The sequence below is a fragment of the Silurus meridionalis genome, chromosome 8 (genome assembly GCF_014805685.1).
Source record: "Silurus meridionalis isolate SWU-2019-XX chromosome 8, ASM1480568v1, whole genome shotgun sequence".
Lineage (NCBI taxonomy): Eukaryota > Metazoa > Chordata > Actinopteri > Siluriformes > Siluridae > Silurus > Silurus meridionalis.
In genome coordinates, this window is record NC_060891.1 from 5,641,704 (window position 1) to 5,657,881 (window position 16,178).

The 16,178-nt window shown below is 38.4% G+C and overlaps 1 protein-coding gene and 1 long non-coding RNA gene across 2 annotated transcripts in view; one reads left to right on the top strand and one right to left on the bottom strand.

The window, feature by feature from the left end:
• The window catches only part of LOC124390205 (ankyrin-3-like), a 93,559-nt gene extending 77,381 nt beyond the window's left edge, over positions 1-16,178 (top strand). The window contains exons 18-22 of the mRNA XM_046856010.1: positions 7,697-7,772; positions 8,013-8,178; positions 9,180-9,241; positions 9,610-9,663; positions 14,725-16,178. Coding sequence (XP_046711966.1) covers positions 7,697-7,772; positions 8,013-8,178; positions 9,180-9,230 — 293 coding nt within the window. The 3' untranslated portion in view covers positions 9,231-9,241; positions 9,610-9,663; positions 14,725-16,178. The remainder of the gene's footprint in view (positions 1-7,696; positions 7,773-8,012; positions 8,179-9,179; positions 9,242-9,609; positions 9,664-14,724) is intronic.
• LOC124390206 lies at positions 7,113-12,072 on the bottom strand. Its single transcript, XR_006926700.1, has 3 exons — positions 11,404-12,072; positions 8,048-8,160; positions 7,113-7,769 (listed from the first exon to the last, which is right to left on the bottom strand). It is a non-coding gene; the product is annotated as an uncharacterized LOC124390206 (long non-coding RNA).

The following is a 16,178-nucleotide window of genomic DNA, read 5'->3' on the forward strand; positions in this document are numbered from 1 at the left end:
GGATGAGTTTGAGAGTTTGATTCCTGGTCGAGCTGGTTGCTGTGTTGGTAAATAAAACTTCTGGACCTTGTCCACTCTGAAAACATTTCAATTCTGTCCTTTCTGTGTTGGATTAATTTCTTGGTAGCCTGGTCTTTAATGAAAGATAACCCCACCAAAAAAAAAAAAAAAAGAAGCACATCTGTAGTAGCTCAGTGGGTTAAGGCTTGTGCCTGAACATGGTCGGTCCTTAATATAGTCCACGCTGGTGATAAGGTTTCAAAGCCAGTCCTACGTGCCTTCTTTCTTACTGCGCTGGCATGAAACAAAGTAAAAACCCTCCAAAAAGCACACATGCTTTTTAGCAGTGGTCGCTCAGTGGTTTAAGGCTTGTGCCTCATCTAAACATGCATCCCAGTCTGATCTCTTCCATGGTTCATCGGATTAAGGCTGGTGCCTTGCTGAGGGTAAGGATCCGGGTTTGAATCCTGCTAGTTGCGATGTCGGTTATGTTCCTGCTTCCTAAATCTTTCTTTAGCTTGTGTTGATGGTTTAAAGGTAGATAGACCTGCTCTAAACAAGTTTCCTGGCCTGTCTTCTCTGATGGTCCAGTGGGTTAAATCAGGTGTCGTGCTTTTGGTGGGGTTCAGGGTTCGAATCCTGCTTTCTGCCTGCCCTTCACGATCAGGATTCACTTCCTACATTTTTCTTTAGCGATATATTTTTGTTTTTAATGGGTTGAAAAGAAAGATAGACCTGCTCTAAACAAGCATCCTAGCCTGTCCTCACCGATGGTTCAATGGGTTAACGTTGGTGTCTCGCTGGGGGTGGGGAGCTTGGTTCGAATCCTGCTATTTACAATGTGGGTTTAACTTGTGCTACTTACATCTGTATTCACTTCCTACATCTTACACATTAAATTCTTGTGGTGATGACTTGAAAAGGAAAATAGACCTGCTCTAATCAAGCTTACCCTCCTGTTTTTTCCTGATGGCTTAGTGGGTTAAGGCTGGTACTTGGTTAGTGTTGGTGGTCAGGGTTCAAACCTGGCTTTCTGTCTGCTAGTCATGAGGTAGGTTAAATTCCTGATTCCTACATCTTCATATTCTTGTTTTGATGGGTTAAAAAGAAAGACCTGCTCTGAACAAACTTCCCAGCTTGTCCTTCCTGATGGTTCAGTGGGTTAATGTTGGGGCCTCGCTAATGGCGTGAATCAGGATTAAAATCCTGCATTGTCCCTGCTTGTCACTATATGGGTTTGCTTCCTAAGTCTGTCTTTAGCATTATATTCTTGTGTTGATGGTTTAAAGGTAGATAGACCTGCTCTAACAATTAGCACAGCCTGTCCTTCCTGATGGTTCAGTGGGTTAAGACTGGTATTTTGCTGTTGGTGGGGTTCAGGGTTCGAATCCTGCTTTCTGTGTTTCTTTCTGGTCTGAATTTCTTGCTTTGAAGCATGAAACGAAGGATAAACCCCCCAAAAAAAGAAGGTTAGTTGTGGGACTTGATGGCTTTGTGGTAAAAGCCTTGCCTCTCAGCTCAGAGGTTGCTGGTTCAAATCTGGCTTGTCCCCACACTGGGTAAGTTGTGTGGAAAATATTGTGTGGTGAGCAATGGAGTGGGTGTTGGGGGAGGGGAAAAAAAAAAAGCAAGCAGCAGCAACAAGCTGTGAAGACCTGCTGGGTTACAGCCTCAGTAAAAAGTGAAGGTGATAGTTTTGCATTTGGGGGAGGTGAGTCCAGGAAGAAAAATAAATTTCTGCCAGGAGCCTATGTTGAAACTTTTTTGGACATTTTTGCTTCATAACCCCCTGTTTTCAGCTTCTCAGATGCCAGGGGGGCAGATGCCTGGATATTGCCCCCCTGGTACAGGATATGCCCTCTGAAACTATCCACATCCAACCTTCCATGCAGCCATTTCTGACACCTTCCTCACTCTGGTCAACGGAACCTTCCACACTCTTAACTTTGAGCCCTGGCTGGGGTTTGAACCAGCAACCTCTCAACCCAGAGGCAAAGCTCTTCCAATTGAGCCACAGGATCTCCTGCAAGAACCTGATTTTTAGGACCTTTTTTGGATCTTTTATAAAACTTTTTAACCAATTTAAAGGATAGCTAAGGGGTAGGAATTGAACCGGGTGAGTCAGATAGCAGAGGCCGCATTACTAACCACTACACTACCACAGGGGTGGCAATCAAGGCTTTGCTTATTGGACTCTTGGTTTTTCTAACCACTACACTACCACAGGGGTGGCAATCAAGGCTTTGCTTATTGGACTCTTGGTTTTTCTATAGTTAAGAGACCACTGTTTTCTCTTAGATCATGATGGTAGAGGGTCAAAACTTCTCCTTCCTGTACATTCTCTCAGTAACTCGAAGTCTATGAGAAGTGACTCAGGTACAGGAACCACATCTCCAACACCTGCACCACTGATATACCATGATTTACCAGCAACCAATTTTAATGACCTTTTATTGTTCTGTTTTTAAAAACTTCTTATAATGTTCAATATGAAACTAGAGGTAAGAATCGAACCAGGAAAGTCTTTCATCATAGATCGCTAATGGCATTACTTCAAAACTCAAAACTTTGTTAGACATGTAAATAAGCAGGAAAGACAGAGACAAAGACAAAGAGACACAGACACAGCTTTAGAAAGAGTGAGAAACAAATAGAGAGACAGCAAGAGAGAGACATATACAGTGAGACAGAGACATTTACTAAAAGAGACACAGAGACAATTCGATAGAGAAAATAGAGAGACAAAGATAGCGAGATATAGCCACTTCCTGTTGGAAGTGTTTATCCGGAGCGACTCTTAATGATCTCATTTACTAAATGAGCAGTAGTGAGTTAAGTGCTTGCTCAGGTGCCCAAAACTGGCAGCTTGGAGGTGTTAAACATGTATCATATTTACAGCATGTGATATGTATGTAAGCATATGTACAGTGATTAAATATAAAGGCTTTATCAGTGCAGAGATGTGTGGACATCATTTAGAGCCTTTGCTATGTTTCCACACGGACAGTTAATGAGGTGATACTTTGCTATTTATTTGTATGATACAGCTGCAAATAAGTATTTGAACACCTGTCTATCAGCTAGAATTCTGACCCTCAAAGACCTGTTAGTCTGCCTTTAAAATGTCCACCTTCACTACATTTATTATCCTAAATTAGATGCACCTGTTTGAGGTCGTTAGCTGCATAAAGACACCTGTCCACCCCACACAATCAGTAAGAATCCAACTACTAACATGGCCAAGACCAAAGAGCTGTCCAGAGACACTAGAGACAAAACTGTACACCTCCACAAGGCTGGAAAGGGCTACGGGGAAATTGCCAAGCAGCTTGGTGAAAAAAGGTCCACTGTTGGAGCAATCATTAGAAAATGGAAGAAGCTAAACATGACTATCAATCTCCCTCGGACTGGGGCTCCATGCAAGATTTCACCTCGTGGGGTCTCAATGATCCTAAGGAAGGTGATCAGCCCAGAACTACACGGGAGGAGCTGGTCAATGACCTGAAAAGAGCTGGGACCACCGTTTCCAAGGTTACTGTTGGTAATACACTAAAACGTCATGGTTTGAAATCATGCATGGCATGGAAGGTTTCCCTGCTTAAACCAGCACATGCCCAGGCACGTCTTAAGTTTGCCAATGACCATTTGGATGATCCAGAGGAGTCATGGGAGAAAGTCATGTGGTCAGATGAGACCAAAATAGAACTTTTGGGTCATAATTCCACTAAACATGTTTGGAGGAAGAAGAATGATGAGTACCATCCCAAGAACACCATCCCTACTGTGAAGCATGGGGGTGGTAGCATCATGCTTTGGGGGTGTTTTTCTGCACATGGGACAGGGCGACTGCACTGTATTAAAGAGAGGATGACCGGGGCCATGTATTGCGAGATTTTGGGGAACAACCTCCTTCCCTCAGTTAGAGCATTGAAGATGGGTCGAGGCTGGGTCTTCCAACATGACAATGGCCTGAAGCACACAGCCAGGATAACGAAGGAGTGGCTCTGTAAGAAGCATATCAAGGTTCTCGCGTGGCCTAGCCAGTCTCCAGACCTAAACCCAATAGAGAATCTTTGGAGGGAGCTCAAACTCCGTGATTCTCAGGGACAGGCCAGAAACCTGACTGATCTAGAGAAGATCTGTGTGGAGGAGTGGGCCAAAATCCCTCCTGCAGTGGTGCAAACCTGGTGAAAAACCACAGGAAACGTTTGACCTCTGTAATTGCAAACAAAGGCTACTGTACCAAATATTAACATTGACTTTCTCAGGTGTTCAAATACTTATTTGCAGCTGTATCATACAATTAATAGTTAAAAAATCATACATTGTGATTCCTGGATTTTTTTTTAGATTATGTCTCTCACAGTGGACATGCACCTACGATGACAATTTCAGACCCCTCCATGATTTCTAAATGGGAGAACTTGCAAAATAGCAGGGTGTTCAAATACTTATTTTCCTCACTGTATATATATATATATATATATATATATATATATATATATATATATATATATATATATATATATATATTAATACAAAACGAATTAAAAATGTTGTTACCTAATGAATGTATCCAGGCTGAAGATCCACATATAGAACACAAGCAGAGAAAAGATGATGATGATCAGGAATGTGTCTGTTCTCAGTCATGTTTACATCACTGACTCCTCTGTCTCATCCACATTAACCCCAAACTTCTTACTGCCTTCTGCCTGCTGATTCTTAGCTCCGTAAACTAGTCTACATCTGTGGTGAGTGAGAGTCAGGACTTTATACACCAGCGGATTGAAAAAGACATGCAATGACAGGAAATCGGTTGTTCGGCTGAAATCGGCGCACAGTGAAAATAAAAAAAATATTTCACCAAATCAATGGATTAAAACTAAAGTAACAAGCCGTTTTTGAAAATGTAAGAAGTAAAAAGTACAGATATTTGTGTAAAAATTTAATGAGTAAAAGTAAAAAGTTGTCTGAAAAATAAATAGTGGAGTAAAGTACTGATACCAAAAAAATCTACTTAAGTACAGTAACGAAGTATTTGTACTCCGTTACTTCCCACCTCTGCATACAGCTGTTGTTTCTTAGGGTGTACTCACTTTAGTTGCCAGCTATTTTGACAATAATGGCTGCATGTTGAGTTATTTTCAGAGGACAGTTAATCTTTATTACTATCCAAGCTCTATATTGACTACTCTAAAATATATCCGAGTGTAATTTTGTATAGTATTGTCCCTTGAGATTATATACTAAAATGGTTGCTAAAATGTGAGTAAATTTTGTGAAATATTGTATGTGTCCTCTTTCATAAATTGGACCATTCAGTTATATTAAGGGTGGAGAAGACAAGGAGAATGCCTTAAAACAAGTTTTTTGTGTGGTCTTATTAACCTGATGTAATGCACCCAGGAGTAATGTTTCCGCCAGGCCACCACAGGGAACCGTCACTAGTTCTGAACACTTCCTGTTCATATGAACAGTTCCTGTTGTTAGCATTTTTGAGCAGTGCTCATGCTATTGTAACTCGCAAAGTATTGTGTTTGTTTCTCTGCACCATAACAAGCCATTTTCATGTTTATTGCTTCTATGTATTTCGACCCTGTTTTGTTTTCATGAATTGCGAGTTGCGCACTGTGTATTTTGGTTCATTTTGCCTTGTTGATCGTTCTTCTAGTGTACTGAACTCTTACCAGTCTTCTCTAACTTTTTATTTTTATTACTACTGCTATTGCTCTTGCTATTGCGTCCCTGCTCTGAGTATTTAATAAATTTGCGAATGGATTGCAAAACTACTGACTCCTTCTCGGCATTACACCTGATTATACTCTGTTCTCCAATAAAATGTTATGCATGAAAAAAATCCATGAGCCTAAACAACAGTAATCCCTTATAGCCACACATTTACAAGGTCCTGAAGATGCATGCAAAATGCTCTACACTATTTTTTTACTCTGTATCATTAATTAAATCCAGACTTAATATTTAAAAAATAATAATTCTGGCTCCACCAAAAACTCTACCTACTCTGCCACAAGGATGTGTAAACACTCAGTATGAGTGCAACTGAACACTCAACACTCATTCTGGACTAGGACCACCCTGTATGAAGAAAATGTTTTATCTAATTGTTTTTGCTGACTAAAAAATCATCTGCAACATCTGTGCTCATGCATGTGATGTGCTTGTTGATACACCTTTTTTAGCCCAAAATTAATAATTCCAGAATTCCAAAAGTTATTATTGTACCACCAATATATAAACATTATAGTGACAAATGTTTGTAGACATCTAATCATAAAACCTTGAACACCGTTGGAATGAATTAAAATGCTGACTGCAACCCTGGCCTCCTCACCCTAAATCAGTACTAGCATCTGCTAGCTCCCTTGTACTAAATGAGCACAATCATCAAGAAACACACACCAGAATATAGTAGAACACCTTCCCAGAAGAATGGATGTTAATAAGGTTAAGGTCAGAGCTCTATAAGCCACTCAAGTTCTTTCACTCCAACCCATGCAAATCATATCTTTATGGAGCTTGCTTTGTGCACAGGAGCACTGTCATGCAGGAACAGGTTTAAGAACATTTTTTTTACAATCTATTTTATACAAAATTTATTTCTGTACAATTGTGTGCCTCCAACTTTGTCAGGTGTCCCAAAACGTTTGTCTGTGTAGGCTATATATAGAGTGTGTGTTTATGTGTATATATATATATATATATATATATATATATATATATATATATATATATATATATATATATATATATAAAACGTGAAATATAAAATTAAATGTGAAGTTTTTATGAGCCATATTCTCTATTTATTTATTAGTTAGATTACTTGTTTTATTTGACATATTTACCCCAAAATGGCTTCTAATTATTAAACATTTTTATATTTTTCATATTTATAGTAGAATCTTGGCATTTTAGCAGGGATGTAAACACTTTAAATCTGTTGCATTAAAGTATGCATTTTAAAGAATTATATGTAGTTCACTTTGGGCCCATGTAAATTATTTAACTATGTGATGTAAGACAACAGAAACCAAGTAGGTGGCATTGTGGTTATTTCATTAAAAAATAGAGGATCTTGGAACATTTTCTGACTGGTGTCCTCATAGAATCTTTATATTCAGAAATCATATATGATTTGGTAAATAATGTGATCACAGGGCAATGCAATGCCCTGAAATTTAATTCCAAGTAAACACACATGACATCATGTGAATACTGTGATCACAGGTAAAATCACGTCTTATAAATGAAACCAGTGAGAACATATATTCTGCACTGGCCTACAAAGAAATATGTGTCTCTTTTGCCATGCATTTTTGCCATCCATCACTTCTCACAAACCATTCATCAAAGTAATCAGGAGACAAAAATAGAATACAACCTAAAAAATACAAAATTCAGGAAGCTGTGCTTTCATTGTTTTCATAATCTCAATCATTATCAACATGTTCTGAAAATGGCCTTACACTCTAAGAATATGTTGAAGGCCATTATTTTTCTCTTTTTTGGACAGAGGTCATGAGGAAGTTTTCTTCTGTAGTAAAAGAAGAAGAGATAAAGGAAGAGAAAGTGAAGGAACCAACATTCTTCAGTGGAGAGTGTGATGATAGGGTGAAGGTTTAAAGGGACATTGTAAGAGATGCAGAGTTAGAAGTGTTTTCCCTCTCTACAGGCTTGCTTGCTGAGAACTCCAACATCAATGCTGATCCAACCAATGCAGGGCGGGGCCTGGACCAGCAAGAAAACTGGTATAAAAACAGCAAAAAGTCATTCATGACATTAAATATAAGTAAAACATCAAGACTGAGCAGTTATATAGAGAAACAGTGATCACATAAAAATTAGAAACTACATTTGATAAGATCTTTAATCATTAATTGGGATCTTAGACTTATATACAAATATACATATTTGTTATATATCTCATAAAATTATTCGATTACATTTTTTTTATGTAAAGTAGTTTATTTTTGCCACATATTTTTTAGTCAGAAGAACTCAAACGACTTTAAAAAATCATCACCCAGGCGGAATTCTGAGCAGAATGGCAAGCAGTTTAATGCCCCATGCCAGAACGCAGCAACATGGGAATCTTTCAATGAGGTCGAAAGAGAGGCATTAGTAGAGAAGAAGACCCTGGAACACAAAGTAAGTGTAAGTCTGTTACTTAATTTTTATGGGTTTATAAATGTATATCCTAGCTTGTTATGACATGGGTTTAGAATACAGGGTATTGATGCAACAATTTTGTACGTGTGGGTTATGATGCTTGCTCAAGGGCCAAAATGTGGGAATTCGGCAGTGTGAAGCTTGAACACCAACCTGTGCATGTGTACATATTTTAGAGTTGTATTTTTTTTTGTGTTTGTGTATGAGAATTTGGACACTAAGGAAGGAGAAGGGGATTTGTACTGATTGGCTGGTACATGGGGTCCACAGTACAAAGTAATGGAGAGTGTGTTAGAGCAGTGAAGAAAGGAGTGCAGGCAGAGCAGAGTGAGTGGAGAAGAGTGGCAGAAGTGATTTTTGATAGAAAGGTTTTTGCAAGAGTAGGAGGGAAATTTTATAGGACTGTCATGAGACCTGCTATGTTGTATTGTAATTGTAATAATAATTATTTCTTTGAGCAATATCAACTTTGAATTTGTAGTCAAGTTTAAAGTGTCTTCTTTTCAAATATATTTAAACCGTGTATGTCGCCTACTTTATTCAGAAACTGTTCACATTAAAATCTAGGTAGGGAATTTTCAGCTGTGAGTCCCAAAAGCGGTGACAAAAGCTAACAGGTTAAGAAAAACAAAGCTTTGTTTTTAATGTTTTGATAGATCATGCCTGGCCTGGCTTAGTACTACCAAGCTCACTGCACATTTTTCATCCTCTCAAAAATAAGATGAAAAAAAAAATATTCCCTGGTTTTAAATGAACAAAAACAAAAAAGTCTTGTTTACTAGGTGATAATTAAATAATCATGCCAATATAATCTGCAGCATGCTTCCAAACAACCTTGCATTTACAAAACAAAATTTGCATTTACTGGTTATTTCCCAAGTGTTAATTTCTTAGAGAATTATTTTTTAAATAGTCTTTTGTGTGTGTGTGTGTGTGTGTGTGTGTGTGTGTGTGTGTGTGTGTGTGTGTGTGTGTGTGTTTATCAGGAAGAAGTGCCTAAGATGAAAAGGAAAGAGAAATGGAGTCCAGATATATAGTCCAAATATAGGTGATTTTTGAGCTGTTCTGTATTTTAATAAATATTTTAATAAATGTGTTTGTGTGGTGCATTTAGCATGCTACAGTAAATAGCCCTGGTTTTATTATAAATTTTTTATCTTAATACCACTTGACTTAACTTTCTTGCAATATGTTTTGGGGTTCACAGCATAGCAAGTTGAATTATTTGGGGCAAAGTCTACTGTAATGTGCATTGAGAAAATAAAGTGTTAAATTTGGGCTTTGTCTTGGGAAACTCTTCTTTTGGGAAAATCTTGGGAGTTTTGCATCTTCTTAATATTTGTGAAAAATGTCTAGTACTAAGAATTTTCAAGGTCTTCTTAATAATCTGCATAATTCTTTTTGTTTGAAAAACAGCAAAGGTGAGCTATTCACACCTGAGCTGAAATTTTCATCAGGAGTTGATTACATGTAAGTATAATCTGCAATATTTTGGCATTGTTAACCTTGAGTTTATACACTGTTAATAGTTCAAAATCTTTGACAATTTTTCACATTATATTACTCCAATTCAAAAACATTCGGTACGCTGACTAAGATGTTTTGTAAATGTCATAAAGCCACATTCATTTGTAATAGAAAATTGAAAATATATAAAATGTTCAAAGATCATTTTAAATTTAATGGTTGCAATGGGTCTCAGAAAAGTTGGCACGGTGACAACAAAATGATGGAAAAGTAAGTAAGTACTTTTTCCATTTTCTTGAAGAGGAAACACTTCTCAAAAGATTTTTTAACGTTTTCTAGGACTCCTAGTTCTTTCTTGTCCTTGACCCATCCTAATATTTCAGATTTCTTTATAACACCGTAAATACCACATCAGTTTGTTTGCTGATTTACTATTGCAAGTGGCCTTAATGATGAAAATTAGATTTTACGTTTGTCATATTCTTAGGTCTTTTTCATTTTTAAGGCAAGGGGCTAGCTTTCCACATGCAACTTTCAGGGGCAGGTCCGTAGTAGAGAGCCAGACCCTCTGGTTGAGGTGGTAAGCAGGTGCTGGTCTGTGCCTGCGGTTGGCCCAGTGGGCATATAAGTCGGTAGACCTGAGGAGAGTAGCCTAGGTCTTCTTCCACGAATGGCGGCAGCAGTTGACCATCACTCATCTAAGACTTCTGCTGATGGTACCAAGGCCTCAAATTCTTGGGAGGAAAAAAATGGGTGGGTGGTAACCATGAGCGGCCTAGAAGGGGCAGAGGCTGGTGGCTGAGAACGGCAGAGTTTAATAGGCATATTCAGCCTATATCAATTGTGAAGCCCTCGAGGCATTTTCATCATGCAAAGGATGCGAAGGGCTGGCTCCAAGTCTTGGTTTAGCCTTTCCGCCTGCCCGTTGGTCTGCGGGTGAGACCCGGAAGATAAGCTGTTTGAGATACAGAGGAGGTGGCAGAATTTTCTCCAAAAATTGCCAATAAAATTTTGGGACCATGCTCGATGAGGAATGAGAAGTGGACGGTGAAGACCCGCCAGGGAGTTTCTGGGGCTCTTGGGCTGGGCACAAATAGGACAGGAGGCCACAAACTGCTGAACATCTTACTTGATAGTGGGCCACTAAAAACATTGCTGCAAAAAAAAATTGAGAGCTGTGGCATCACTTAAGGACCTGGGATAGATGGTCGGGAACATAAAGTCTCCCCTCCGGACAGCCATCCGTGGTGGGCTGCCCCAAAGTAGCTCTGTGTACCTTGCGTTCAATGTCCAAGCAAAGGGCTCGGACAGAAACGGACAGAGCAAGGATGTGACTTGGGTCTTCAAGCAAAAAACCTCAAAAAATAGCCCCCACCTGGTCTGCCGGGGATTGAGATGCTTGGCTGCTCGTAAATACTCCAGGTTGCGGTGGTTTGTCCACACAATGAATGGGTGTTCAGAGCCCTCCAACCAATGCCGTCATTCCTCAAGGGACAGCTTGACTGGCAGCAGCTTGCAGTCTCTGATGGAGTAGTTCTGTTCCGTTGGATATTAGTCGGCATGAGAAGAAGGCAAATGGATGGAGAAGGCTGTAAGGGGCTCATCTCTGAGACAGGATGGCCCCCACGCCCTTGACAGAGGCATTAACCTCCACAATAAATTGCCAGGAAAGGACGGGCAGAGTAAGGATAGGTGCAAAGGTGAACCAGGTATTAAATTACAGAAAGGCCTGTTCCACCTTACTATTCCAAGAGAATGGCTGACGAAATGCCAGATGAATTGTGGATCTGGCCTTCTGGTTGCTGCCTCTAGGACCGATGCCCCTCTGCAGAGGTCTGAGACGGAGCGACGCCTTCTGCGGAAACCACATCGTCAGCAAAACCCGGGGATGGAACAACATAGTCAGCATGGCTCTGGAGCTAGGCGGGGCACTCGGCAGGGCTCTGGAGCGGAGCGGCGCCTCGGTTTAGGAGTAAAAAGAGGAGCTTGGTGGGGCTCGGGAACGGAGAGGGGACCTTGGTGGTGCTCGGGAGTGGAGAAGGGACCTCGGCAGGGTATGCTAGATGCAGGGCATGCCCCAGCAACATGCAAGTCAACTCCTGGCTCCCTTGAGTACTTCTGCTGTGGTTACCTTTGTTGTGAATAAACAGTGCCAAGAGTTAAGCCTTGTAAATTGTTTGTATGCATTTTGTACTATCAAGGTTTAAGATTTAAAGTTCAAGGTTTTAATTTGCCAATGCCACCATATGTGCACACATACAGAGGAATCGAAATACAGCTTTTCTTCTCTTTCATCAAGTGTTACATTGTCATTGTAATCATGGGCGTAAATCCTGGGGGGGACAGAGGGGACATGTCAAAAAAATATTTAAAAAATATCGCACTCTCTATTGTAAAAAATATATGTATGTATACCTAAATAATTGTGTAAGAAGAAAACAAAACAAACGCAAAAAATGCATTCAGAAACAGTTGAGTTTCCCCCCTCCCCTTCCTCACAGTGGTTTGACCCACTGCCTGCTTTCCCAATTCATCTCACCTACTCTACACACACGAGTCAGGTGTGTGGCTGCGGCTCAATCATTGTTGAACTCCATTAACTAGGGTATTTTATTCACTTTAAATAAAGCGATTCTCTTTAATGTAGTAGATGCAGACTCATTCATAAATTGGTTGCGGCAAAAATGCTGATTACCGATGTAATTTTCCATGAATCTGCTATATTAGGGATTAAAATATGACTTATCTAGTTAACGTTAGCTTGTTTACAGTAGCTTGTAGCATAGTGCACTGTAACTAACACGCCAAAGCCGTTTCCCATGCAGTGTTTTATTTGGGTTGACTTAACATTGACGGCCACAATTAGCATATTGTTTAGCTGTGCATTTACTAAATGAGCACTGTGCTACGTCCGAACTGACCCCACTGTATTTTTTTGTATAATTAATTTCTATTCTGTTCTTGAGTGTCTTAATTAATTTTAAATACAATTTTAAACCTTTTTCAATTCCTTGTTTTTATTGTTGTGATTATTTTTTTATGATAGTTTTACTTTCTTTATGTGAATTACCATTGTGTATGAAATGTGCTACAGTATAAATAAACTTGCCTTGCAGTGTCATAGACTAGATAAAATGACAGAGAAAAGGAAAATGGACATAAGATCATTTTTCAGTGCACCTAAACTGTATCTTTATAAGTTCAATTTGACTGTATTATTTGTATCCCCTTCAAAATTGCTAATGAGAAATTTTTATTTTTATTATCCCCCCTACTAAATGAAATTTACGCCCCATTAATGCAATATAAAACATTTGTATAGAAATATTAGCAGTAAGTGCAATTTAAAACAGATTTTGTACAAGGTAACAGCAGTGCACTCGTAATAAATAGACATATAAACCGAGTGAATATATCTCATAAACATCTTAATGACTATATGTCTGAGTTTTTTAAATAGGTGTTTGTAAACAGGTTCATGTGTGTAGAATCCTGCAGAGAGTATAATGTGTCTTATGTGCAATGAAGGAGTGTGGGGTGAGCTGTAGATTTTCAAAATTCAGGAGTAGGTGGGAGAGAGAGGAGGTAAAGGACAGAGTTCAACATCCTGACGGCATAAGGTACCTTCTCCCTGAAGGCAGGAGGCTAAAGTGGCGGTTTGATGGGTCTGACCTATCATCAGCAATGCTGATGGCTCTGCTAGTGAGGCGGGTCAGAAAGATGTCCATAAGGGAGGGCAGAGAGACACCGATGATCTTGCTGGATGCATTCATTATGCATTGCAGAGTCTTTCGACAGAAGGCAGTGCAGCCTCCATACTACACAGTGATGCAGATGGTGAGAATGCTCTCAATGGTGCCCTGGTAAAAGGTGTTACTGAGCTTTCTTGGCCAGCGATGTGGTGTTTGTCTTCCAGGAGAGTTCCTCAGAGATATGTACTCACAGGAACTTGTTGCTGCTCACCCTCTCCACTGCTGCACCATTGATGGTGCTGTGGAGGTCCTCTTCTGAAGTCGATGACAATTTCTTTGGTCTTCCCCACGTTGAGGAAAAGATTGTTATTTCACCACTGAACCAGTCAGCTCAAGTCGATCCTGCAGTTTGCATCATTGTTGTTGGTGATGAGGCCCACTACGGTCATGTCATCTGCAAACTTGAGGATGTGGTTAGTGCTGTAAATAGGTACACAATTAAGGGTCAACAGGGTCAAGAGCAGCGGACTGAGCACGCACCCTTGTGGCGCCACTGTGCTTAGAGTGATGGTCTTAGATGTTTTTTTGCTGACCTGTACATTTTGCGGTCTCTCTGATAAGAAGTCCAGCATCCAGTTACAGAGAGAGTAGATTGAATCCCAGGTGTTTAAGTTAGTTTATTAGCTGCTAGGGGATGATTGTGTTAAACGCGTGACTAAAATCCAAGAACAGCATTCACACATGGGAGTCTATGTGCTTGCTGATACCCTGGAAAAGCTCACTGAGTGCCTCGATTCAGTCGATGTTAGCAGCAAAGGTGGGAAGTAACGAAGTACATATACTTTGTTAATGTACCTAAGTAAATTTCTATAGTATCAGTACTTTACTTCATTATTTTTATTTCCATTTTACTTTTTTTACTTTTTACTTTTACTCATTACATTTTTACACAGATATCTGTACTTTCTACATTTAACATTAAACATTTGCTGAGATAAACTAATAAATAATTAACAAAAAATATTTTAATATTTTTAAACCTTAGTTTATTTTATTATACATTTTTTTAAATAAAGTTATTTTCCCTTAGTACAACATGCAGAAAGATGTCAATCTAACATCAGTGGGCAGATATTATTTCACCATTTACTCCATGCATTAACGTTGGGATTGGATTAATGGAGCAAGGCTAGCAATTATCAGAGATCTCTAAAGGCTGCAAAGGCCCCCACTGTTTATATTTAAAATATGTAATATATATATATATATATATATATATATATATATATATATATATATATTTATTTATTTATTTATTTATTTATTTGTGTATTTATTGGTTTATTATTTATTTTTGTCATGCTTCCTGCAGGTATTTTTCTGCCTGTTCCCAGAGGGTGGGGCAGGACCAGACAAGATTGATTCAGAAGAAATTAAGCTTTTGGAAAACAACATATACACCTTTTACATGCACAGTTCTATGACAGCTCACCAGAACCATACAACTCTTGCATGAACATGACACCATTTGCTGCCTTTCTGTTGTCTCACCAAATAATAGAAAGTCTATTAGGATTTTATTTCATATTTTGGATTATGAATTCTATTTCCTATTCATTTCTGGCTCTAAAAGGCCTAAACACAGGCTTAAAGTAAATTCTTCTGTGCTGTTTGTAGCAAAGAGGCTGAACACACAAGCACAAATTCCAGTCACTACAAAAGAGCAAAAATCTGGTTTTCCAGGCCTTATAGGAGGCCATATTTTACTTTCTTTCTTTTTTTATTCCTGCCTGTATTTTCCATTACATGCAATCAAGGAAATATGTAGAGCAAAACCAGAAAGAAAACATTCTTCACATAAATAGACATTATGTAACATTATTTAACATTATAATAAAATCCTTGGATAAAGATTCAGCAAAAAAATTTTAAGTAATATAATAATATCTGGTTTGTACATTGAAACTCATTCATTTAATTTTTAAATATGCAAGTAATTTTGTTTACTATTTCTGCTTTTCTTTTTTTTCAAGGTTGGAGGAAAATGCTTTACCTAAATTAAGCAATCTATTTCGCCTGTGTACCTACCATCTAAAAGAACAGTAAAAAAAAAAAAAAACTGGCTTGTGCTATTTAGTTTACTGTATAAGAGTGTATTAATATATATGCTATCCGTTTACTCCATGTTTTCATTATTATTATTAATGGGTTTATTGGATGGGTTTTCCATAACACTGCTGTACAAAATCTATTTTTCACATAAAATTATATAATTTTTTTAATGATAAACACAAATATTTTGTTTGAGGTTTTGGGGACTGTCTTTCTTTATAAATATGAGACGATATTGAACCTCCAGTGAATTATTAATGCATGTATTGCAAAAATAATGGACAGATATTAATTACTTTCAACATAAAATATCACTGTTAGTGTAGAGACTGTACTATGTACTTTGTTAATTTTTGTTTCAGTGGATAAACTTCTCTTTGGTAAAGCAAGTTTAAAATATAGTAGTTGTTCCTTTGATAGTGTATAAACTACTCATGCTGATGGACTAAAAGAAGTCATTGTAACCAAATGTCTGCTTGCCACTTAACTGTAGGCAGGTTTTGGGCAAGTTTATGACGTTTATTCTGTTTAATAAAAAGTTTCCAATTGATTAACCTTTTTACTGCAAAATGCTTTTAAAAATGTGTGAAGCTATTAAACTACTTTAGCACTTGAGTTATAAAAGTGCTGTCTGTTAGAAACTAGCAGCTTTAATGCTTCTAATGTCTCAAAAGTATTACCTTGATAAATAAATAAAGACTTTTTGCAAACTTA